Below are 25697 nucleotides of genomic sequence, written 5' to 3' on the forward strand. Positions count from 1 at the left end.
GGAGGGTTAGGATGTGTAAAACATAGCAGACAATGACCATAGGTGATACACTTGGAGGTGCCTATTGCATAGCACTACCTGATCTGTCCAAGCATCGGAGTCCTTGTGGAGGTGAGGCTTTCATTATTGCTCCTCTCAAGCTCCAGTGGTGGATTCTTCAATGGTGTCACATGCCACCTCTTTCAAGGGTCTTTATTCCCTGGAAATCAGCTATCCCAAGATTCCCTTCTGCTGAACATACCTGGGACCACCTCAGCACGCAGGGATCGTGACTGCTGCCAGGATAGCTTGCACAGATCTGCATAATGTATTGCCTGTGGTTTATACGTTATTTCCTACTAATGAATGCACATAATTCTCCAGAAGGCACCTTGATGACCATGTGTACAGTCTATTATGCTGTTCACATTTGGAAATCTGGCAATGCTACCAAATCCTCTGACCCTTTCATAAGAACATAAGAAATAGCAGCAGGAGTAGGCCAACTAGCCCTTCGAGCCTGCCCCGCCATTCAATAAGATCATGGCTGATCTGTCGTGGCTCAGTTCCACATTCCCGCCCTCTCCCCATAACCCTTAATCCCCTCTCTTATCAAAAACCCATCAACCCGCGTCTTAAAAATATTTCGGCTTGACTTGTGTTGTCCACACTACACGAAATAAATTCGTGCCCGTTTGAACATGGCATCTGCGACCACCTTGATGCAGTGATGTGCAGCTGGCTGCATTTTGCCACATAACTGTCCAGATGACCCCTGGAAAGACCCTGTGGTGAAAAGATTCAGAGCTACCTTCAAGACCACAAGTGTTGGATGTCACTCTACATACTTGGATGCTCCTTAACCAGCTGGTTACAGAATGAGGAGATTGTCTTCCTGGACAGCCCAAGTTCTCTCAGGCACTGACACCCTATCATTTGTAAGTATGTCAGTCTTGTCTGGTAAACTCGTGTCAAAATACTGCCTTCTCCTCGGTCTGTCTGCTGCGTCCCCTCTACAGGCCCTTTCTCTGAAAAAGGATGGTCCATATTGCTGCACCACAGAGTGCACACCTGTCACTGGTCAGCTGCACCCCCCGCCAATCACTGGATGTACAAATCCTCACTCAGTGTACAATTCACATGGGGACAGCAATATTCAGCACAAATGCTTTACTGCAAAATTTTATTTGCAACTCTTGCTGCTTGTCCCCTTACTTCTGGGGAAGCCAAATGTAGTTTTAAATTGAAAGAAAAGAACAAAAATTATCAGCACTTGCAAAGTCTCCAGACCTGCTCTGGTAAAGTCAGCCATAATCCCACTTGAAGCCTTTATACCCACTTTTTGCAACATGTCCTGCTTAAAAACCTAACTTTCCCTGATGGTGTTTTCCTGTGCATCCACCATGATTATGGCATGGACAACAAATCATCTGGATCAACTGCTTTGTTAACAAGCTTAACACTTATAAATCAGCTTTTTAAAAAGAGGCAAGTAAGATTCCCATTTCAGCTGGTCTTGCATATTACGGCAGACCACTGGTTATGCACACGGTCAGCATCAGTCCTGGTTCCACCACTTAAAATACATCACCACATTTCAGGGGTTGGATAGCATAGTGTGTTTTTGATCACAGCACCCATAATCCGCTCAAAATAGCTAACTATAAAAAGATTTTCAGCATAATTTAACGAGATTGGCTACAAAAAATCAACGTAAAGTCTTTTAGCCAAATTCCGAACTTAATAGCCAAATTAATTCCTCATTATTGGCCATGGACAGTGGAAGTTCTATAACTTAATAATAATCCCAGGATAATTGTCAGGTAGATTTCCCAAGGATATCATTTATTATTTTTAAAGCCAATTGCAATAGAAGTAAATCTAAACTTTATTTACATGCTATTATTCTAATACCCACTCCCCCAATTCTATAACTTCAATTCATTTTTAACCCTTAATTTCTCCATCCCAACTTTGTTTTTCATCTCCCATGTCCAATAATGATAGCTTTTGCCTCTCAGTGCAGATGAAGCTGCTCTTACATTTACACATCAGTTTCACCTAAGCTAAGTACTTGCTCAAAGTACGACCATTTTGACTTGCATACTGCAATGCAGCATTCGCTCCCACCATGAGCCCAACTCTCTCCCTGAGCCGCAAGCTCCTCTACACACTGGTGCCTTCCATTTGAGAAGTTCTTGATGCTGAAGTACAAGAACAAGGACGAATCAAGTATTAATGAATATTGTTATAGTATCGATTGTTTGGACCCTGCAGGCAGCATTTCTCCCTCGACATGATTATAATGTCTGAAATCAGCACATCTCAAATGTGCGTAAAACAGAGCAAGTTTTTAAAAAAATGTACCTGGAATTTACCCGGAGAGCCTCAAACTGACAAAGACTTTCAGGGTTATAGCATCAGCAGCACAATTCAAATTTAGATTGTTACTAATTCCCAAAGTATTACGCAATTTCAAACCAGATTACAAACAACTTTGATTACAGATATCACTGGAAACATGCCACAGCCACCTATAAACAGAATTCAAAACATGGTTTGCCAGAGCTGCATTCCATTCCTAGTTGTTATTGAAATGCGTATCTTGTTTCTGCTGTGTTTGCCATGGGGAAATCTCCTCCAGTGTTACTGTTCATGTGTAATATGCAGTTCACCAGAACAGGAGTCACGTAGAAAGTGCATTACAGTGAGGAGTGTATTTTGGAGAGAACAGTATGCAAGTGCTCTTGGTGACAGCCACACACATGATCTTCAAGTGTTCAGAATGGAATAATCTGTTCTGCTACATACAAAAATGAATGGATTCATTTGCCTTATGGTTACTAAATAGACGCTAGCTACAATTTCCATTCATTGCATTCTGCAATTTTATAAACATGTAAGATATTCAATTTGCTGGCCGCACTCTACGACTCAGCACATAATTGCTGTTCCTACAGGAACAAGATTCTGAAAAGGAGATGAGAACCAAGGAATCTTCAGTTTTGCCAGTAGGGGCTTGGAAGTGAGTTATTTGGATACAAGAGATCTGGAGCTGGGCTTAAAACTGACTTGCACAAACTGGGCCAGCCAAGACTCGATATCCTTCCATATCAAAATGATTACTGTTGCATTTGGCAATCTGATAGACAGCAGATGGAACTTCTGGCTAAATATCTCCTATTCATTATCAGTAGCAAGTCTTCACAATTATATCGATGTAAACAGCTGCTAAAAGAATCTCCATTTTGTAGTCCAAGACTAGAGGCCTGCTCCAGCAGAGATCCTTGTACTAAGATTTATAAAACTTATGGACCACGAATACACCAACCAGAACTACGGCCAGAATTCCAAGCATCCACTTGACATAAATATTATCCAACTCCAGGGCTGCTACCTGTAGGGAGAAAGGAAGAAAAAAAAAACATGAAATAGATGTCTTTTTACAGAAATAGCTTTGATTCACTTTAAACAGAGGCAGGAGCCCAGAACATAAATGAATTATCCAATGTCCTACAGAGAAGGACCTAACTTCAAGATTACCAGATGGAAATTTGAACAACTATGCAAGGTACATAGAATCCCTACACTGCAGGAGGCCACTTGGCCCATCGAGTCTGCACCGACCCTCCAAAGAGCATTTTATCTAGGCCCACCCTCCTGTCCTATCCCCTGTAATCCTGCACATTTATCTTGGCTAATTCACCTAACTTGCACATCTTTGAAGTGTGGGATGAAACCGGAGCACTCGGAGGAAAATCACAGATGGGGGGAGAAGAGAGAGAGGAATGTGCAAACTCTACACAGTCACCCAAGACCAGGTGAACCTGGGTCCCTAGCACTGTGCGGTAGTCACGCTAACCACTGTACTACTCTGGGTATACATTTCATGTACATTATGAAACCAAATACAATAAGATACAATAATTGTACCTACTGGAAATCTAATACAAGATAAACACAAAGGTCCAGGAGTACCTGAAAACAAATGCTAACTTATGCAAAAATGCTTCATTTGGATTCAGTCTGATAAAGAGGACTACATTCACTCATTTTCCTTTTCAATGCAGGGTTCCTCTGCTTGTTTCAAGTGTTGTGATGACAGGGTTATGGAAGACAACTATTAGTGGATTAAAAACCAATCATTTAAGTTGAGTGCTACTTGCTGTTCCTCCATGGTTCCTCTAAGGGGTTGCTGCAACACCAGACAAAAAAGCGGGGACACTTTGCTCTCAAAGAGAAAACTTCTATAATTCCTGCACTCTGATTCATTTTCAGTAAACACAGAAGAAATTACCAGCTTGTCATAAGATTTATCCATCAGGACAGTATTTGCTGAGATACAATGTCAACATTCAGCCTCAACATGTCTTTTGAGAAGAATAGCACATTGATACCCTCGAATGAAGCCTACCCTACAGTCATTCTCTTTTCACTATTCCAAGGAGAATCTTCGTCTTCTTGACCATAGCCCTCTTTCCCACTAGAACTAGTGAACTATCAAAGTATCATAACTAGGAGCAGGAGTGGGCAATTTAGCCCCTCAAGCCTACTCTGCCATCTAATGTGATCATGGCTGATCTCATCTAGGCCTCAGCTCCACTTTCCCACCCACTCACCATAGCCCTTCAAACACTTCCTAATTAAAAATCTGTCCACCTTTTCCTTAAATTTACTCAAAGTCCCAGGATCCATCATGCTCTGCGGAGTGAATTCCACAACTCGTGATCCTTTGAGAGAAGTCATCTCTGTTTTAAATCTGCCACCACTTATCCTAAAGCTATGACTTCTTGTTCTAGATTCCCCTACAACAGGAATCATCCCTCTCCATGTCTACTTTGTCAATCTCCCTCATCTTGTACACCTTAATTAGATCTCCCCTCATTCTTCTAAAGCCCAGGGAGTACAGGCCTAAACTGCTCAATCTCTCCTCATAAGAGAAACCCCTCATCTCTGGAATCAATCTTGTGAACTTCCACAGAACTCAGTGTGGTGACAAGTTCTCCCTCAATGTCAGCAAAATGAAGGAGATAGTCACTGACTTCAGGAAACAGTGGAGGAGATGCTCCTGTACACAAAGGTGATGAAGTGGAGGTGGTCCAGAGTTTCAGGTTTCTTGTTGTTCATGTCATCAACAATCTGTCCTGGTCCCACCAATGCTATAGTTAAGAAAGTCCACCAATGCCCCTACTTTCTCAGAAGGCTATGGAAATTCGGCACATCCACTCCAACTTTCACCAATTTTTACAGATGCACCAGAGCTCCTGCTCTGCCCAAGACCACACGAAACTACAAAGAGTTGTGAATGTAGCCTAGTCCATCATGCAAACCAGCCTCCCATCCATTAACTGTCTACACGCCCATTGCCTTGGGAAAATGCCAGCATAATCAAGGACCCCACGCACCTGGAACATACTTTCTTCCACCTCCTGAAGTCTGAGGACACGTACCATCCGACTTGAGAACAACTTCTTTGCTGCTGCCATCAGGCTATTGAATGATCCTATCACATATTAAGCTGATCTTTCTCTTACTCTATTGATAACTGCAAATCTACATTCTGTACCTTATCCCCTTGTCTGTATAACTCACAAGAAACAATACTTTTCATTATATCGCAACACAATAATACATCAATTTTCCACTACTGCAGCAAGTTTTATTTTACAAACTTTATGTTCTGCCATAGGGACAATATTTTTGACATCTCCCAACAGAATCACTTCCTGAAGCTTCTTGAAGTCTGGTTTGACCTTTATCAATTAATAACACTGATCAAGCACCATTCCCTGCTCTCTAGTAAATTACACTAAGGTCTAAAACATGTTTCCTCCTTATATTTCAAAGTCTATCAGTTTCTGGCACTCATTTGCATTGAGGATAGCAGTTCACCATCTACAAGGCCCAAGAGGGCAATGTGATACTCTCCACTTATTTGGATGAGCACAACACTCAAGAAGCTCAACATCACACAGGATAAAGCAACCCGTTTGATTACTACTCCTTCCACAAACATTCAATTCCTCCACCACTGCCAAACATTGGCAGCCATGTGCACCATCTACAAAAGTTCATTAGGCAGCACCTTCCAAACACACGGCCAGTACCATCTAGAAAGAAAAGGGCAGCAGAAACCTGGGTACACTGCAACCTGGAGGTTCCCCCTCCAAGTCATCTATCATTTGAAATACATTGTCATTCCTTCAGTATTACTGGGTCAAAATCCTGAAATAACCTTCCTGACAGCACTGTGGGTGTATTGACACCTCAGGACTGCAGTGGTTCAAGAAGGCTGCTGAAAGGCAACTGGAAACAGGCAATAAGTGATGGCCTAGTCAGCAGCATCCATATCTGTAAATGAATTTAAAAACAAATCTTTACTCATAGTCACCATGAACTTTTCTGAAAATGGCAAGCACACCTCCAAAGATATCCCCATAAAAACAGTCTGGGGGAGCATAATTCTTTTGGCAAATCCACTTTGTGGCAACTTTCTCAAATGGCACAGGGCACATCTGTACTCTTTCCTCACTAAATCTAGATAGGCAAATGAATACTCCTTGCCAGATGAGAAGTACAAAGAGTTGGGTCTGTGCCATCCCCCCTTTCCCTTCCAGTGCACATATGTTTGAACTTGTCTCTTTCCATTCTTACCCTTCATGCGTTTTTCCCCTAATTGTCTTTTTCTCAAACCCACACCCCCGAACTCAAGGTTTCTTTACTCCTAATTTCAGTCTCTCCCATTCAGAATTGCCTTCTGCCGTTTGCTAACATACTTTGGCCTGTTCCACTTAATTCCACTTAATTAATCAAAGCTTTGACAAAGGGTCATCTGGACTTGAAATGTCAGCTCTTTTTTCTCCTTACTGATGCTGCCAGACTTGGAGATTTTCCAGCATTTTCTCTTTTGGTTTCACTTTAAGAACTTTTACTGTAACAATCAAATAAACGGAATTGTATTCAGTAGAAAACAAAAATAACTTACATAAACGGCCAATACAACAAAGGTGAATCTTTCAGCTAGCCCTCTTAACTGGCACCACATGCTGTCCCAAAGTCCTCCTCATTTCTCTAAGAGTTCACAACCATTCCTCACACAGGATTTGATCATCAGTAACTTCCAAAGACATTTTGCTCCTTGCGAGTTCCAATGACACAATCACCAACAAGGCACACTTCCACAGAGCCTCCCTTGCTTCGATTACAACAGTCCTGATGGCACAGCTTTCCCAGGGTACTATTCATCTGACCACTCCAGCACACAAAATGGCCAACTCCAATGCAAAAACTACCAAGCTTCACAGCATACCTGCATAGCTCTCAGATTTTATGTTTCAGTCCTTTCAGCCGGCTTCACAGGCTGAAATCATATCTCCAAAATTAGTTTCCATTTCCCTGCCCGGGTTTACTTCTCAAAAGTTGAATGTCACAGTTGGGAATTCCAATCAAGAAACCTTTCCCAGAAACTTAGCCTTTGAGTTTCTGTTTCAAGTAAGGACAGCTTCCAAAAACATTCAGGCTTTTAAACCATTTCATCATAAGTGGCCTCCAAGCAGATTCATAATTTACAATTTCTGTTGATATAGTGCGTTTAATGCAGTATTACAATTTCTAAGTTTCTCAATGGTATTCCTTCAGCAGTAAGAAAGACAGAAATAAATATGCAAGCGTACTTAACATTCAAATAATCTGAAACTGATAGAAAACTGGTGATTTGTCCAAATTCAAAAAATGCTGAGGGTATAGCATTAAGTAGGTCCTTTACTCTTCAATTTGATCTCAAACATGGCAGAAGATTATGACTACTTGCCTTGGAAAAAATAAAGCTTTTAGATGCCCAAAAATGTATTTATTATTTTCAAAACTTAACTGTTGCTGGGGGAAATCAAGTTTAAAAGTGGAAAGCATTGCTGCCGTTGTACAGGATCTTAATAAGACCACATCTGGATTACTGTGCACAGTTTTGGTCTCCTTATTTCATAGGATCATAGAAACCTTACAGTGCAGGAAGAGGCCATTTGGCCCATCAAGTCTGCACTGACCACAATCCCACCCAGGCCCTACCCCCATATCCCACCCAGGCCTTGCCTACACATTTGCCCACTAACTTATGCACCTCAGGACAGTAAAGGGCAATTTTAGCATGGCTGATCAACCCAATGTGCACATCTTTGGACTGTGGGAGGAAACCAGAGCATCAGAAGAAACCCACACAGGCATGGGGAGAATGTGCAAACTCCACACCGACAGTGATCCAAGCCAGGAATCCAACCCAGGTCCTTAGCTGCGAAGCAGCAGTGCTAACCACTGTGCCACTCAATTTCATTTATATTTAATTATACCCTGTTGCAGGTGCTCTAACTGAAACATACAAGATCCTGACGGCATTGACGCTGAGAAGATATTCCCCCTTGTGAGGAAGTCTAGGACCAAAAGGGACTCAATTTAAAAATTAGAGGTCTCCCATTAACATGGAGGAATTTCTCCTTTGAGGGTCGTTTGTGGAATTCTCTCCCCCAGAAAACAGTGGCAGCTAGATCACTGAATATATTCAAGGCTGAGTTGAGACAGACTTCTGATCGACAATGGAATCAATGCTAATGGAAGACAAACAAGAAAGTCAAATGGTGTAGCAGGCTCAAGGGACCGAATGGGTTTAAACTGTTAAATGGCAAAACTACACACAGATTAAACCAGAAGAGTGCGATAATAAACAGGTGAATAAAGCACCAATACTGACAAACAGGTTAGAGACAGTGTACAGCACAATTAAGGCTTCTATATACAAGTGCACGGAGTGCAAGGAGCTGAAGGCACAAATTCAAATTGGAGATGATATCGTAGCATTATTGAGACACGGCTGCAGGACAGTTGAGTCAGGAAACTAAATATACAGGATTACAAGGTTTACAGGACGGATGGGGAAATAGCCTTACTGACTAGAAACAAAATCACTTCAATGATGAGGGAAGATTCGAGAGGAAAGCATCTGGTGGAGACTTTATGGGTGGGAATGAGTTACAGTGAAGGATCTAAAACTGTAATTGGTCTTACATATAGACCCGGCAGCAGCTCTGAAGTGCCAGATTGTATAAATGCAAAAATTAGACAAGTATATAGCAAAGACAAGATAGTACCAGTGGGGAGTTTTAACTTTAACATAGATTTGGAGAGACAGACAAGCAGCTGTCAGAAAGATAGTGAATTTCTGGAGTGTCTGGGATCATTTCCTACAGCAATGATCCTGGATCAACAAGGGGACAAGCAATATTGGATTTAGTAATGAACAGGATTTAATTAGTAACCTAATGTGCATGAACATTTGTCATAACTCAGAGTTCAACATAGCGTTTCAAAGTAAAAAGCAGGAATTGGGCTATTACAATTTTAGATTTAGATAAGGCCAACTTTAATGAGCTGAGATGGAGACTGCCCACAGTAAACTGGGAAAATCTGTTCATGGATAAAACAGCTGAAGAACAATGGAGCATATTTAAAGAAATACTGAATGCAATACAAAACCAGTTTATACCCTTGAGGAAAAGCTCCATTTCACAGAAAATCAGCTCCAGACAACTAAAGAGATAAGGGACACTGTTAAACTAAAAGGAGGAGTTTACAAAAATGCCAAAAACAGCACAAATCCTACTAATTAGGACAGATAAAAAGACCACAAAGCAGCTTATAAGAGCTATTAGAAGGGATTTGGTGTCTTGCAAGAACCATCAAGATCAATAACTAAAGAGTGACAAATCCCCAGGACTTGCCGGTTTCCGTCAGAGGGTGTTAAAGAAAGTAGCGCCGCACATTGTTGATGCCCTAAGTATAATCTTTCAGAATTCCCAAGGTTCAGAAATCGCACCCCCCACCCCCCAGACTGGAAAATTGCTTGTCACTCTGCTTAAGGGTGAAAGAGAATTTCCAGGGAATTACAGACCAGTTAGCCAACATCTGTGGTGGGGAGGGTAACTGAACACCTCAAAAATTCAGTTAAATCAGAGATAGCCAGGAAGTGAAGGTTATGAGAAGATGACTAAGATAGCGGACAGGGTCATAACTATGGATAGTGAAGGGCTTTGATAAAGTCCCACATAACAGACTGTTAACTAAAGTACAAGACCACAGAATGGAGGACAAATTATTGAATGACTGGGAAATTGGCTGAATGGCAGGGGAGAAAAAGTAGGGATAGTGGGTAGGTACTGAAATCAGCAGGATGTGACTAGTGGTGTCCCAGAAGGATCTGTGCTAGGCCCTCGTTGTTCACATTGTGACTTGGATAATGGCACAGAAAGTTATCTCTCTAAATTTGCTGATGACAGTTACACGGCTTTGTGGACACTGCAGGTGACAGCATAAAATTACAAAGGGATATTGATAGACTTGGTGAACGGACTAAACAGCAGCAGATGGACTTCAATCTAAACAAGTGAGAGGTTATCCATTTTGGACAGAAAATGGATAGAGTTGAGTACTTTCTAGGTGACATGAAGTTAAATCTAGCAGACATCGAAAGAGACTTGGAGATTCAGGCATAGAGTTCTTTAAAATGCCACAAACAAGTGCAGGATTCAAACAAGAAGGGTAATGGAATACTGGTCTATATATCTAGAGAACTGGAATACAAAGGCACAGAATTTATGTTGCAGCTATACAAAAGCCCAATCATCCCCACTTGAAGTACTGCGAGCAGATCTGAGCACCACACCTTAGGAAGGAAATATTGGCCTTGGAGGGAGTGCAGCATAGATTTACAAGAATGATACCTGGACTTCAGGGGTTTAGTTATGAGGAGAGATTATACAAATTAGACCTGTTTTCTCTAGATTTAAGAAGGTTATGGAGGTGATCTGATCAAAGTCTTCAAGACATTAACAGAAAAGGACAAGGTAGAAAAAGATAAACTATTTCCACTGGTTGGAGATTCTACAACTAGGGGAAAATGGTCTAAAAGTTAGGGCCAGACCATTCAAAAGAGATGTTTGGAAGCACTTCTACACAAAGGGCGGTAGAGGCTTGGAACTCTCTTCCACAAACAGCAGTTGATGCTAGATAAGTTGCTATCTTTAAATTTGAGTTAGATACATTTTTGTTAAGGTATGAAGGTATATGAGCTAAAGCAGGTATATGGAGTTAGGCCTCAGATCAGCCATGGTCTCATTAAATGGCAGAACAGACTCGATAAGTAGCCTATTCCTGTTCCTATGTTCTTATTTTCTTTTTATTTTCCTGCTCTTAATTCTTGTGTTCCAACTTGGTTCATTTGCGAACAGTTGATACATGCAGGTGAGTAAAACTGGCATCAATTACTCAGCTGTGTTAGCTGATGCCAACTCGCAAAGTTGTGCTAAAATTGACCTCAGAATTCCTGGATTAAAACTGGAGAAGGGACAGTGACTCAGGAAGCACGTTCTCTTATTCTGAACAGTCCTAGTTTGAGGGCTGTATGTGTCAGAAATAATTTTAAAAACAGTAAGTGTCAGAAAGTTTAATTACTCATGTCACAAGTAGGCCTACATTAACATTGCAATGAAGTTACTGTGAAAATTCCCATGCCACCATACTCCTGCCCCTGTTTGGGTACACCAAGGGAGAATTTAGCATAGCCCACTGCACCTGACCAGCACGTCTTGGACTGTGGGAGGAAACCCACACAGACACAGGGAAAAAATACAGACTTCACATAGATAATGACCCAAGCCAAGAATCAAACCCAGGTCCCTGGTGCTGTGAGGCAGCAGTGCTAGCCATTCTACTACCATGCCGCCCTGTCAAGAATGACAATATGGGACAAGTACTAACTTCAGTGCACCCAGGATGTGCTTTGTAGAAGAAAAACAGAAAAATATATTCATAGCATTTAACTCGAAAAGCAGCAACCTCCTAGCACTCACCCAGCCTCCTTGAGCTGCAATCCACCGTGCAATTCTATTTCTCAATACAAACTCTGCAATGAATTTTGCAATTTGACTCAGGAATCCCTTCATACCCTTCTGGAAGACGTAAATGGCCATTCGATAGCCAAACCCCAACAGGGCTATCACACGGCCCCAGTTTATGCCGCTTTCAAAGAGTCTGCAAGAAAAACATACAATTTCAGCATTATCTTCAAATACTGATTTACCAGAAAAAAAGTTAGAGATTTTAATACAAGTTCAAAGATCATGTCATCTTTGTTTGAAAATCTGACCATGTTCTAATATTCATGTTATTGGGGCAGCTATTTTGTTATACCAACAATCTTTAGTAAACAGATTTGAATAATTACTCCAGTAGCTACCAGATATGGTCAAAGCTCACATCAGACTGGTAGACTCGAATTAGATACATTAGCTTAATTTTCTAAAACTAACTTAATCAGATGAGAAGGGTAATTGTGGGAGGGCATTTTGGTGGCAATGATCTTAACTCTGTTTAAACTTAATACAGCTATGGAAAAAACCAAAATAGGCCAAGAGCAAAAGTTATAAAGTGGGGAAAAGTCAATGTATTACCCGACAAAAATGGATGAAAACAACTACTCGAAGATAAACCAATGTCAGAGCAGTGGAGGTGTTTGAGGAGGGGGGGGGAGAGAGAGAGAGAGAGACGCGGGGAGAGTTCATGAAAAAAAGGGACTCCTAATCTAAACCCCTGGATATCAAAGTGCATTCATGATGGGATAAAGCAAATGAAGGAAAGAGCTTAACATCACAGAAAACCTAGGAGGACAAAGTATGAGGTGAAATTTAAAAAATGAAATTAGAAAAGCATAAAAGCGGCATGAAAAATATTAGTAAATAAAATGAAGGAAAACACAGAACATGTTTTATAATTAGATAAAAAGCAAGAAGATCACCAAAGGGAAAAAAAGAGTAGGCTCAATGTATCTTGTATGGAGGCGCAAGACATGGGCACAGTTCTTCGTGGATACTATGCTTTAAAATGGAAGATGATGATGAAGATATTGTAGTTACTAAGTGTGAAAGATTGGATGATACAAACAGCGGAGAAGGAAATTCTGAGTTTTGCATCAATAGATACATCAGCGTTCAGAGATGAAATCCCAGTTTAAGATAAGGAGGAAAATAGCAGAAGCCCTGACAATCATTTCCCAATCCTCTCTGGCTACAGGTGTATTTTGGCAAAATGCTAACATTGGACGTGTGTTTAAGAAGTGCAAAAAGAATAGACAGAGTAGTTATAGGCCAGTCAGCCTAATCTCAGTTATGGGAAAGCATGCATCATTTAGAAGCAGCACAGATTAACCAATAATAGTCAGCATGGATTTGTGAAAGGAAAATGTCTAAAATCGTGTCATTAAATTTTTGACACGGTCATATAAAAAGACAAGTTAGATCTAGGCTCCAAAGACAAGTTAGATCTAGGAAGCAAGTCAGAATGGTCGATGTGCATTTCTGCAACTGAAAAGTTGCTTCTAGTGATGTTGCACGTTGTTTAGAACTACATTTTCCTTTCTCCTAGTGCAGATCAATGGTTTTGTCTTAAAAAAAACACAGGGTGCATAATTAAAACTTTGCAGATGATTCAAAAATTGGCTGTCTGTTTGTTAGTGAGGAAGAAAGCTGTAGAGTGTAGGAATTTATCAATGGACCTGTCAGGAGGGCAGAAAAGTGGCAAATAGAATTCAGAGAAGTAAATGGCAATATCTTCAAGGCAGGTAAACAAGGCACAGAAATACACAATAAATGGTAAGCTGCTGATGTAGAGGAACAGAGGGACCTTGGAGTGCAGGTCCATAGATTCTTGAAAGTAGAACAGAAATTAAGAGGTTAAGAAACCACGAGGTACTTTCCTTTATTTTAAGAAACTGAAAATAAGAGCAGGAAAGTTTTACTGAAACTGCTAGTTAAGCTACAGCTAGAATACTATGTTTAGCTCTGATCATCACATGAAAACGTGATTCCATTACACTGGGTAGAGGGGAGATTTAGTTCGTTGCCAGGAATGGTGAATTTTGGTTAATTTGAATCATAGAATCCTTAAAAGTAGTGAAGGAGGTCATTTGGCCCATCAAATCTGCACCCACTCTCTGAAAGAACGTCAAACCCAAGTCCATTCCTATAACATCGTTTCCCTAACCTACACATCTTGGGACATGAAGGGACAACTTGGCATAGCCAATCCACCTACCCTGCACATCATTGGACTGTGGGAGAAAACTGGAATACCTGGAGGAAACCCACGCAGGTAGAATTACAAACTCCATATAGACTGTCACCTAAGGCTGGAATCGGACCTGGGTCCCTGCACTGAGGCAGCAGTACTAACCATTGTGCCACCATACCACCCATTTCAGCTGTAAGGAAATATTGCATAGAGTGGAGTTTTTTTAAAAAAGGAGTGAGGGAGATTTAATTGAGATGTGCAAAATTATGAATGGGCTAAATGGAGTGTTTAAGGATGATTGATTTGCCATTGCAGAGAGGTCAGTAACCAGAGGGCAGAGAATTAAAGTGATGACAGAAAAGGTAGCAGAGGTAGAAATCCTCACTGCAATTTAGTATGAACTTGAAGTGCAGTAATCTACATGGCTTCTACTTAAATGTTGGAAAGGTGGATTAGACAAGATAGCTACTTTTTGGCTGGAAAATCCCTGATGGGTTGACTTGCCCCTGATGGTCTGTAATTTTTTTTTGCATCAATAACAAAATCTCCCTATTTTCAGTCAATCCACCATCATTCAAAATCTTCAACTTTTAAATCCAAATTGTATTTGAATAAATATTTTTAAAAGTAATACAACATGATTCCAACAATTCATTGTAGTTGCAGCAGTTAACACCAAGTTTGAACTGCTGATTTAAATCAACTTTCCTGATATTCTCACCAAAATTCATTCTCAGAATTTGGCAACTCTTTAACTTATCTTGTACCAAGCAGTTTTTTTTAAACTGTCTTACCCCTCTTATGAAGGATATGTTATGGTGCAGTGGATAGCGCACTGCCTCTGACCAGGAGCTCCAATTCTGAGTCCCACCAATAGACTTGGTTGAGGAAGATGCGTTCATAACGCTACCAAACAGGTTGTGTAGCGACACATATCAGTGGCAGGCAGGCAGAGAGAGATTCCTGGTCAGCCATGTAATTGGAGGCTCTAGGAGCGTTTTCTTATAGATCCAAATTACAATATGCTATAGTGCATGTTTCCACAGTACCTCAGGTGTCCTGAGCAAACTGTAGCATACTGCCATCACCACCCTTTACTGGGAGCTCTTGCACAACTACCACTGGAGACTAAGGATACTTGAGTACTTTATAACTGCATATGTTACCAGCATTTTAGACAAAACTATGGTAATCAGTCAGTCAGGCCAACATCAAACAATTATGACCAAACAGACTACCTAATCTAATAGCTGGGGAAGGAAGTGCAATGCACTGTGCATTGCTGGATCACCTGCCGTTTCAACATTTTAGTGAACAGAATAGATTTGTTTGGGCTACTCTGTTTTCTTTTTAAAAAGTTGCACATTAACAAGTTAATGAACTACGGTCAGAGGCTTCTTTATTGCAAGTTATCTTAACCATAATAAATAGGTTGGAAAAGGATTACAAAGCAAAATGTGAATGTGTTTACCTGCCCTTTTGCTGCTGTAAGGTTGTAATAGTCAAGCAATAGTTAAGAGTCTACAGTCCAGCATCCAAAGGAAAGCAGAAACAAAGGACAGGAATGACAATTAGGCAAGAAGTGAACACTGAGCATCAGTTCTAACAATTTGAAGAAAATTAAAACTTAAATTTTGCTTATATCTTATTTAGGAACATAGGAATAGGAGTAGCCATTTAGCCCCTCTGTCCACTATTCAATGAGATAGTGACTGATCTTGGATCTAATCCACATACCCATCTGTATTCCATCTCACTCAATAACTTTGGTTAACAACAATCTTCAATACCTCTCCTTATTCACCATTATATGCAAGCAGTCAAGAGTTCATCATTAATCTCTGAGATGAGTTAACCCAAAAAAGGCCATATGCACAATGCTTAGACTGTTTTGATAACTACTTTACGCATGGACACAGCCCCAAAATATTTGCAACCATTATTCTGGCAATTTTGGAGAATAAAGCAACTAAGTTTAGTTAGAAAGATGGGTTAAACTGGTAAGAAAAATACATGCCCGAATTTAAAACACCTTAGTGCCTCTATGTTGATAGACCTATGTGCAATATGAAATCATAAGCAGTACAAATTTCTATACGAGGCAGATATCTACCTTGAGCAATTTCTACATTTTCCACATTAGACAAACATCTGTCTGTCTTGAGCAATCCCAGTTGCCAACAGAGGGGTTATAAAAATCAGAATGTCTACTACACCAAAAATTGCTTGAACTTAATGACCAATTCAAATCATTTGGTAATAAATCAGTTTAGAATATTTAATCTCAGTGAGCATCATTGATAATTCTCATTTTGAGTAAAGTTGCTTTAGACAATTGTATTTGTTTAAATATTTTCTCCTTCTCACCTCCAAAATGTTATTTGAGGAGATAAAGAAACATGTGCTTGATTATCGGTGAAAAAACAGACATGCTAGCAATGCTTTTCATGTTGCACTCATCCGGAGTTGGTTTTCAATTGGTTGTCTGTGCAATTCTTAGCACAATCAGGATTGTTTAGCCAGTGTTGTCAAATTGCAGAATCACATCTAACGCAATGATATTAAGTGGGCTCACAGTGTGGCTCACTTATATACGCTAAAGCCATATATATTCACACACACAACCCTTTGCATTGCATCTTTTCCAAATAAGAAAATTTGGGAGATAATCAATGACTTGCCCAGACTCAAATTGGTTTAAAATTAAAAAAAATAGCAGTTAACTGTTTTCTGCTTCATTCTTTGTGGCAATGCCTCTACCAGAGTCCACTTGTCAATCAATCAGCACTCTCTTACGTATAACTGCTGGCCACTTTATTGTTGGTGTATCTTGCAAGCTGTCTGATGAATGCAAGATGAAAAGCTTCGATAGCACATTTTTTTTTCCCCCAAGCAATATTTAAGTTCTGTACCACCAAATGGCAAAACATGTGCTTATGGTACTTTACATACAGGTTAAAGTATACCTTAAGAAGATGTCCAAAGACCAAGGGAATAAAAGTGAAAATCCATAAAAATATATAAAAAGGGATATATATAGATTGGGAAACAAAAGTCACAGCAGTGCTAATTTATGGAGTTATGTGGAATGCAAAATGTGAATCAGTCACATGGATTGAAATAACACAGTTTAAACGCTAGAATTTAAAGGGTTTATTTTTTGAATTAGGGAGCCTAATGCATCAATTTAGCCTAGAGAATCACTTCTGGAACATGTGTACACTAAGGGCCCAAATGGCACAAGTGAAATGATGGCCAAAAACTTTTCTTTGGGGACAAAATAACAGGCAGCTTTTAAAAAGTAATACTCGATTTTCTAAAACAGCACAAGAATGTCAAGCTTTAAACCGAAATAACCACATGTGCACACGTGCACACACACACACCCCCCTCTGGGAGAATATGCAATTAAAGGAGGAATGGATTGGGGATCCTTTAACATTTTTGGAAAGTAATTTGAACATTGTGTAGATGGATTACAAGAACTGGTTGAACATTTTCCTAGGGCAGGCAGGGAAAAAAAATCACAAACTGTTTCTTAAAATAGTGCCTCATGGAATGGAGAGAACATTGACCGAATAATCATATGTGGACTTTAAGTGCCGTATCATATCCTCTATCTTGCTCCAAATTTTAAATACTTTGATATTTATAATCTAGATTCAGTAATATTTCATTCCGATGATCAAAAGTGTGGAAATGCTTGAATTTAAGTTAAAAGATACTTTCCAACCTCAAAAAGATAACATGTAAACAATAGCTGAAAGAGCATTAAATCATTAGTGAACATATAAAGGACAAAGAACATTACAGCACAGGAACAGGCCCTTCGGCCCTCCAAGCCTGCACCAACCATGTTGTGCGACTGAACTAAAACCCCCTAAAAGAACAAAGAAAATGACAATATATAAACCATTCCAGGGCTTACTGGTGGCTTAGTACACGATTATTTACAAATCTTGATTGCATTATTTTATTTTGCCACAAGTGGGAAGTTACTACTCAACATATCCACAAGTCTCGTTTGCCAAAGTCAAAATGGTTTCATTTTGTGCTTTGAATTCACCACCACTTAACTTCTAATTGCCCAGTCTAAACTCAGCAACATGATCAGTAACATTACTCTAGATTTATCAGATTAGGTTCTTGTCAAAACAAACATTACACCCATATTAAGAAAAAAAAATCCCATGTTCTGCCTTTCATGCAGCCCAGGAACCTCTGCAAATATAGTTTGTCTTCACAACTGACATCAGCTAGACCCTTACCCATCAGCTATTTTCCGGAAGTAGTCGTAGGCGTTTTCTGCATTGAGTGGCAGGGTTGACAGCAGATTGTGGAACTCTAGATCATATCTACGATTGATGTCATCTCCAATAAGAGCAAGCTGCCGGCCTACCAGAGATGGAGTACTTGAGGGAGGGAAGGAAAAAAACACGGTCACAACTACTTAAAGTCACTACAACTTGAGATGCTGAAATTAAGTGACTGATGTGGAGAAAAACACTAATATAACTTCAGTTGTTTTGACGCTACATTTCACTATTCTATTCATTTTTATTAAGCTATTGTGCACATTGCTTAAGTGCAAATTCCCCCCAATAAAAGACATATGTATGCAAAAGATTTCACTAGCTAAAACAAAATATTGACTGATGATGTATCTTTCTTTCCTTTCGCCAAAGACCTGTAAACTGACCTAAAAAATGCTGATACTACAAAATGCAGCTAGTATTTTGTCAGTGTGTCTGCCTAACACTACTTTGTGATAATATACCATACGAATATTGTACCTCTCAGGGGGCTGGTTCATTTCACTTATCTCTGGATCTTCTGGGACATTCTCTCCTTCATCCCTCTCCGATTGGTAACGGAAGAACACGTAACTCCTGAAGACATCTTCAGTCTCTTGCACAACACCTTCCTCTGTGAAGTAAAAACAGTAGATGCCTTTGCATAAATGCCTGCGATATTTGTGAAGTCACCCTTTCCAACTACAAAAGCAGAATTATTTACACATGACAGATGTATCTAGATATAGGGGGTGATTAGGAACCAAAGAGAGGATTTAAGCATGGATCATGGCTGAGATATTAAAATGAATATTTGCAACTGCTTTTAAACAAGAAAATTTTCACCTGGACATGGTGAAAGAGGCAGTCCTGATACACTGAAATGATTTTAAATTGACACAGATAGGCTGTCTGTACTTAAGGCACTGGATGAAATGCATCCAAGGATACTGAGGGAAATGTGTGGAAACTGTAGAGGCATTGACCACAATTTTCCAGTCTTCCTTAGACTCGGAGATAGTGCTTGAGAAGAGTTGCACGTTACACCTTTTTATCGAAATAAAAGGTAAAAAGGCAAGACCAGCAACTAGAAGCCAGTTTAACTTCAGTAGTGGGGAAACTTCTAAAAATAATAATGAGTCAAAATGAATAGTATTTTGGACAAATGCAGGTTAAGGAAAGACAATATGTATTTAAGGGAAAACAATGTTTGACTAACTTGGAATTGAGATTGCAATGTCATACAGATGTACATCAAAATGATGATGACTAACAGACATTAGACTGTAATCAACACAAATTTTTTTTGTCCGCGCTTGACTTGACGCCATTAGGCTTCATGAGGTCCGCAGTCAATGTTGAGAATTCCTGGGGTCACCTCTCCTGATTCTATGGTTGGTGTCCCCTACCAGTAGTACAGGACAAATCCAGGAATGGTGATGGCAGAGTCTGGGCATTGGCAAAAGGTATGCATGGTGTAGTTATCCACAGAATCCCTACAGTGCCAAAGGAAGCCATTCGGCCCATTGAGTCTGCACCGACCACAATCAACCCCAACTCTATTCCCGTAACCCTACATATTTACCCTATTAATACTGACACTTGGGACAATTTAGCATGGCCAATCAACCTAACCCGCATATCTTTGGACTGTGGGAGGAAACCAGAGCATCCGGAGGAAACCCACACAGACATGGGGAGAATGGGCAGACTCCACACAGACAGTAACTCGAGGCCGGAATCGAACCTGGGTCTCTGGCACTATGAGGCAGCAATGCTAACCACTGTGCCACCGTGAACCAAAATAAAAACCAGACTTTGCCTGTTAAAAGTTGAGGTCATTTTGTTTCAGGATCACCGCAAGACATAATTAACTTTTACTGATTGCAGAGAGGAAGGAAATCAGTAAAACTGTAAATTTGATCACGGGGACATATTCCTTCAACCTCTAGGAATTGCCACCATCCTCTTTTGAAAGTGATGGATTAGGTGGCTACATATCCGTTAGCAGGGCTATGGCTATAGAAATACTGGCCAACTGGCCTATGAGCCCTGGTAAAACATTGCAAACCACGATGAAAATGTAAATTAGATCATTCTGTCTGCTATTATGCACACAAGCACTTGGTACCAGAGGCTCGTAAATGGAATTCTCTTCCTTACCTAGTGAAAGAAACATCAATATCAGCTGCTACAGTCTAACAATGATTAGCTAACTCACCACAGACCAAAGTAATTCTTGATTTGCATAGCTCAGTATCAGCCAAGATGCATTAAATTAGCACACAATTCTCAGCTACTGCACATAACAACAACACTTGCCATGACTCAAATAAAAACCAGTCTTTTCCTGTCAAAAATTGAGGTCATTTTGTTTCAAGATCACCACAAGCCATAATTAACTTTTATTGACTGTACAGAAATCAAGGCAGGAACTTGGTAAGACTGTAATAAGGGAGGCACAAGTATGTCTGGCTAATTAACTTTTATACACAATATACTATATTCTTCAAACAAGATTTGTAATAAATTTAATAAGCAAGTGAGCAATTTGCAAGTTGCAATGTCAGGTATTGACTGAAAAATCAGGATATTAGAATGAGTGATTCTGTTCAACTTGTCAGGACATGTCCCGTTCTTCACCCATTAGGCTGAATATCAAAGAAAGACACACAAGTGCTTTGTCATGAGCTGATGCTACAGCAATCCAATCTGCAATTTTACATATACAGTAAAAAATATTGCGATCCACTGCTTTTATTTCTGCAAAAATGGATTTATCAATTCTTTAAGACGCGCACATTTAACAAAACAAATTATACGTTACAAAGTAAGTAGTCACTTTAAAACATACAGCTTAAATACTTCAAGACAATAAACAAAAAATGACTACAGAATCTTGAAACAAATACCAAAAACATTTCCTTCATATGAAGGCATTGAAACACACTGAAGGCATAGAACACACTGAACTGCTGTACCTTGTTATCATAATATCATGTTTTTGGTTTCTCATCACGCCTCCGCGGGAAGCTGCAAATTTTAGGAATTACTTACATTTCCTGATTGTCAGAGGTTTACAGTATGGAAACTGGCCTTTTGGCCCAACTTGTCCATGCCGCCCTTTTTTTTAAAAAGGCCCAAAGCTAGTCCCAATTGCCTGCATTTGGCCCATATCCCTCTATACCCATGTAACTGTCTAAATGCTTTTTAAAAGACAACATTGTACCCACCTCTACTACAGCTACTGTCTCTTCACTCTTTCACTTTTTTAAAAAAAACTGTCCAGTATCATTAAACTGAGCCTTTGTTCTTCATTTCAACTTCTGTTCAACGAACCACATAGAACTTTTTCGGTTAGCTCCGTGTGTGATAACGTTGCTTCGATAAAAGCCATTCAATAAGGTGCCCACAATAGCCTAATGAAGGTCAGAGAATGTGAAGTCAGGGAACAAGTGGCTAGTTGGCTTCAGGACTGAAAGGAGAGAATGGGAGTAAAGAACAAAGTTAGCAAAGGTGATAAAAAAGGGGATTTATTGCTACAGGTATAGAATTGAAAAGCAGATAAGTTAAGCTACACTTATACCACACCTTCAAGAGTGCTGCATACAGTACTCGTTGTCATATTATAAAAGGAATATAGCAGTACAGGAGAGTGTGCAGAGAAGGTTTACAGAATGCCACCAGAAATGTGTGGATATCAGGAAAGGACCAATAGACTGGTGTGCTTTCCTCTTGAAAAAGGGCTGGGAGGTGACCCAAAGATCTCAAATTCTGAAAAGATTTTTACAGAATGGATGAAGTGGCCTAGATTTTCTGGTCTCCAGATTGTTGGAGACCAGACACCCAAACTGTATGTCAGGACTTTGTGGAAGTCCTCACAAGATGCCCTCCAAGGGAATCGCCTAGAATGTTTGAACTTCCAATGGATAACTGCCATGCAGCCTGGGACCCTCCACTGAAGTCTCCAACTTAAGAGTCAGAGACAGACAGTTCTAAATTACCTACCTGGATAATTAGTCAAGAAGTGGCAACCCCCACCCTACTGACTGCCTCCTCATCCACCTGTCATCTTTCCCAATCACTCATTCACTGACATTCATCCATTCATACATACTGGATATTTAAACACATCTTACAGCAGCTGGTGCTGCAAAAGTAAAACGGACGTGTCCGGTCTTCCCCCGCAACGCTACTCCATTGTGATGGAGTTCTCCAATGGACCACACTTCTGAAAAAGCCAGGCTCTGAAGACCTGGCCAGAAATGCAGTTCTGAAAAGTATGACCAGAGCAGCAGTCTGTGCTAACTGCCATTCTGCAGAAGATCCAGGCCAACATTCTTTCTCATAAGGAAGAGTATAACAAGAGTCCATCAATATAAATTAGTCACCAGGAAATCCAATAGGAAATTTAGAAGAAACTTCTTTACCAAACAATTGTGAGAACAGGATGTGTACTACCACAGGGAATGGTTGAAACAAATAGTATAGACATTTTTAAGGAAAAGTAGAGAATTTGAGGAAGAAAGGATAAGAGGATAATGATGCTGGATTTAGATGAAAGGGATATCTTGAGTGTTAGAAAATGTCAGCATGGATTGGTTGGGACAAATGGCCTGTTTTTGTACTATTAATCCCAAATAATTCCTCGCCAGTCAGTAAAATAAATGACAAATAATTGAACTGCTTCCTTTGGCTGACCGAAATTTTAAATGCCATCAAATTTGTTGACATTCTGAAGCCAATTTCTTTTTCATGCCATTCCTTCTACAGCTTGGTTACAGAAATAACATTTGTATAGTGTTTTTCACAATATTAAAATGCTCAAAAGCTTTAACTATTAAAGTACAGTCCCATTGTTCATGAAGTTACATTCCCAGAAAATCTCTCAAACAGTATCATAAACGATGAACAGGCTTTCCAATGGAAATCAATTATAAAAGGTTCCAACAATGCCAGGGCATCACTGGTTTGTGCAGCGTACTGTACAGCAAATTGCATCAGTACAAAAGAGTCAGGGGGAACTTCTGAGCAATACATTAATTGAAAGTTTTGAAAAGTATATCACCCTCATTTAAGAAAGAATCAGTCAAAACTCGGTGAAGATTTCAAAACGGAACAGAACTGTTAGTGAAGTTCTGGATCAAGAGGTTCAGGCATTTCCAGGTTAAACTCTGTGTTCAGGCTGCACTTCAATTGCAATCATTCCAGGCACTGTTTCTCACCTGTTGGAAAGGTACTTAAAACCAAAGACAATTAAATACCCACAGCCAGGATTAATGGAAAGAGATCACGTCCAGAGACTTCAATGCCAACTTCCTGTTAAAACATGTCAAAGTCTCTGCTCTGGCTACCGTCTCCTTGGGAAAAGAGGGATGGACGGGGAAGTAAACACAGATAGGCAAATAATTGTTCCCGATGAGCAATGTGGTGTGCAAAGGCTTTAGTACAAGTGAGTGACTGTGTGAACGACTGTGTGAACAAGGAAGTTGCGAAAGTCAGGACTTCACTGTATGCCTGAAGTATGTTCCCAGTTAAAGAACCACAGTAGCCAATTCCTGCACACGAGTTCCCCTCCTGCAATGCAATGAGAATAAATGGATAATCCAAAGTAGCAACATTGGGTAAGGGGAACGTCTGACAATGCAACACTCAGAATATTGCATTGTAGGCAATATGTAGAACAGCTGGAGAAATAAAAAAAGTTCCAATGGGTTAAAGTTTCAAAATGTTGCATTATGGTGCAGTGAATGTACAATAGGGCCTGCAATTACCTGATAAACTAAGCCATGGTGAAAGTCAATATACCTACAGGTGCACCAGGCAGTTAAGATGAGAGAGAGAGAGAGAGCGTAGAGGTTCTGGACAGTGAAGGATTAATTCAAGACAACATAGAACATAACAGCGCAGAACAGGCCCTTCGGCCCACGCTGTTGCGCCGACCAGTTAAAAAACAATGACCCTCTAATCTAAACCAATCCCTTTTCGTCCATAAACCTATCCACGGATCTCTTAAACGCCCCCAAACTAGGAGCATTTACAACTGCAGCAGGCAGGGCATTCCATTCCCTCACCACCCTCTGGGTAAAGAACCTACCCCTGACATCCGTCCTCTAACTACCACCCCTTAATTTAAAGCCATGCCCCCTCGTGCTAGCTTTCTCCATCCGAGGAAAAAGGCTATCACTATCCACCCTATCTAAACCTCTAATCATCTTATATGTTTCAATAAGATCCCCTCTTAGCCGCCTTCTTTCTAGCGAAAACAACCCCAAATCCCTCAGTCTCTCCTCATAGGACCTCCCCTCCATACCAGGCAACATCCTGGTAAACCTCCTCTGCACCCTCTCCAAAGCCTCCACATCCTTCCTATAATGTGGGGACCAGAACTGCACACAATACTCCAAGTGTGGCCGCACCAGAGTTGTGTACAGTTGCAACATGATGCTGCGACTCCTAAATTCAATCCCCCTACCAATAAACGCCAAGACACCGTATGCCTTCTTAACAACCTTATCTACTTGATTCCCTACTTTCAGGGATCTATGTACACATACACCTAGATCCCTCTGTTCATCCACACTATTCAGAGTCCTCCCGTTAGCCTTATACTCGACACATCTGTTATTCCTACCAAAGTGACTTAGCTCACACTTCTCCGCATTAAACTCCATCCGCCACCTCTCGGCCCAGCTCTGCAACCTGTCTAAGTCTCCCTGCAAACTATGACACCCTTCCTCACAATCTACCACACCTCCGACTTTGGTGTCATCAGCAAATTTACTAATCCACCCAACTATACCCTCATCCAGATCATTAATAAAAATTACAAACAGCAGTGGCCCCAAAACAGATCCCTGAGGCACACCACTCGTAACTGAACTCCATGACGAATATTTACCATCAACCACCACCCTCTGTCTCCTATCTGCTAGCCAATTCCTGATCCAATTTCCTAGGTTACCCTCAATCCCATACATCTGCATTTTCTGCAGAAGCCTACCATGGTGAACCTTATCAAACGCCTTACTAAAATCCATATATACCACGTCAATTGCTTTTCCCCCATCCACCTCTTTGGTCATGGTTGATCATTCAACTCAATAGCCCAATCCTGCTTTTCCCCCATCATCTTTGATCCCATAAGCCCCAAGTGCCAAATCCGGCCACCATGTGAATATATTCAATGTTTTGGCATCAACTATTTCCATGGTAATGATTTCCACAGGCTCACCATTCATTGGGTGGAGAAATGTCTCCTCATTTCCGTCCTAATCCTCAGACTGTGACCCCTGGTTCTGGACTTCCCCACCATCA

At 40.4% G+C, this 25697-nt stretch overlaps 1 protein-coding gene across 1 annotated transcript in view; it reads right to left on the bottom strand.

Moving 5' to 3' along the window:
• Positions 1 to 1803: 1803 nt before the first annotated feature.
• Positions 1804 to 25697, bottom strand: part of LOC145357104 (bcl-2 homologous antagonist/killer-like) — a 43967-nt gene continuing 20073 nt past the window's right edge. The window contains exons 3-6 of the mRNA XM_080210226.1: positions 18882 to 19014; positions 18357 to 18500; positions 11874 to 12054; positions 1804 to 3376 (exon numbers count right to left, since the gene is read on the bottom strand). Of these exons, the coding sequence (XP_080066352.1) occupies positions 3272 to 3376; positions 11874 to 12054; positions 18357 to 18500; positions 18882 to 19014 (563 nt within the window). The 3' untranslated portion in view covers positions 1804 to 3271. The remainder of the gene's footprint in view (positions 3377 to 11873; positions 12055 to 18356; positions 18501 to 18881; positions 19015 to 25697) is intronic.

Source organism: Carcharhinus amblyrhynchos, chromosome 22, assembly GCF_965287045.1.
Source record: "Carcharhinus amblyrhynchos chromosome 22, sCarAmb.v2.hapA, whole genome shotgun sequence".
Classification (NCBI taxonomy): domain Eukaryota; kingdom Metazoa; phylum Chordata; class Chondrichthyes; order Carcharhiniformes; family Carcharhinidae; genus Carcharhinus; species Carcharhinus amblyrhynchos.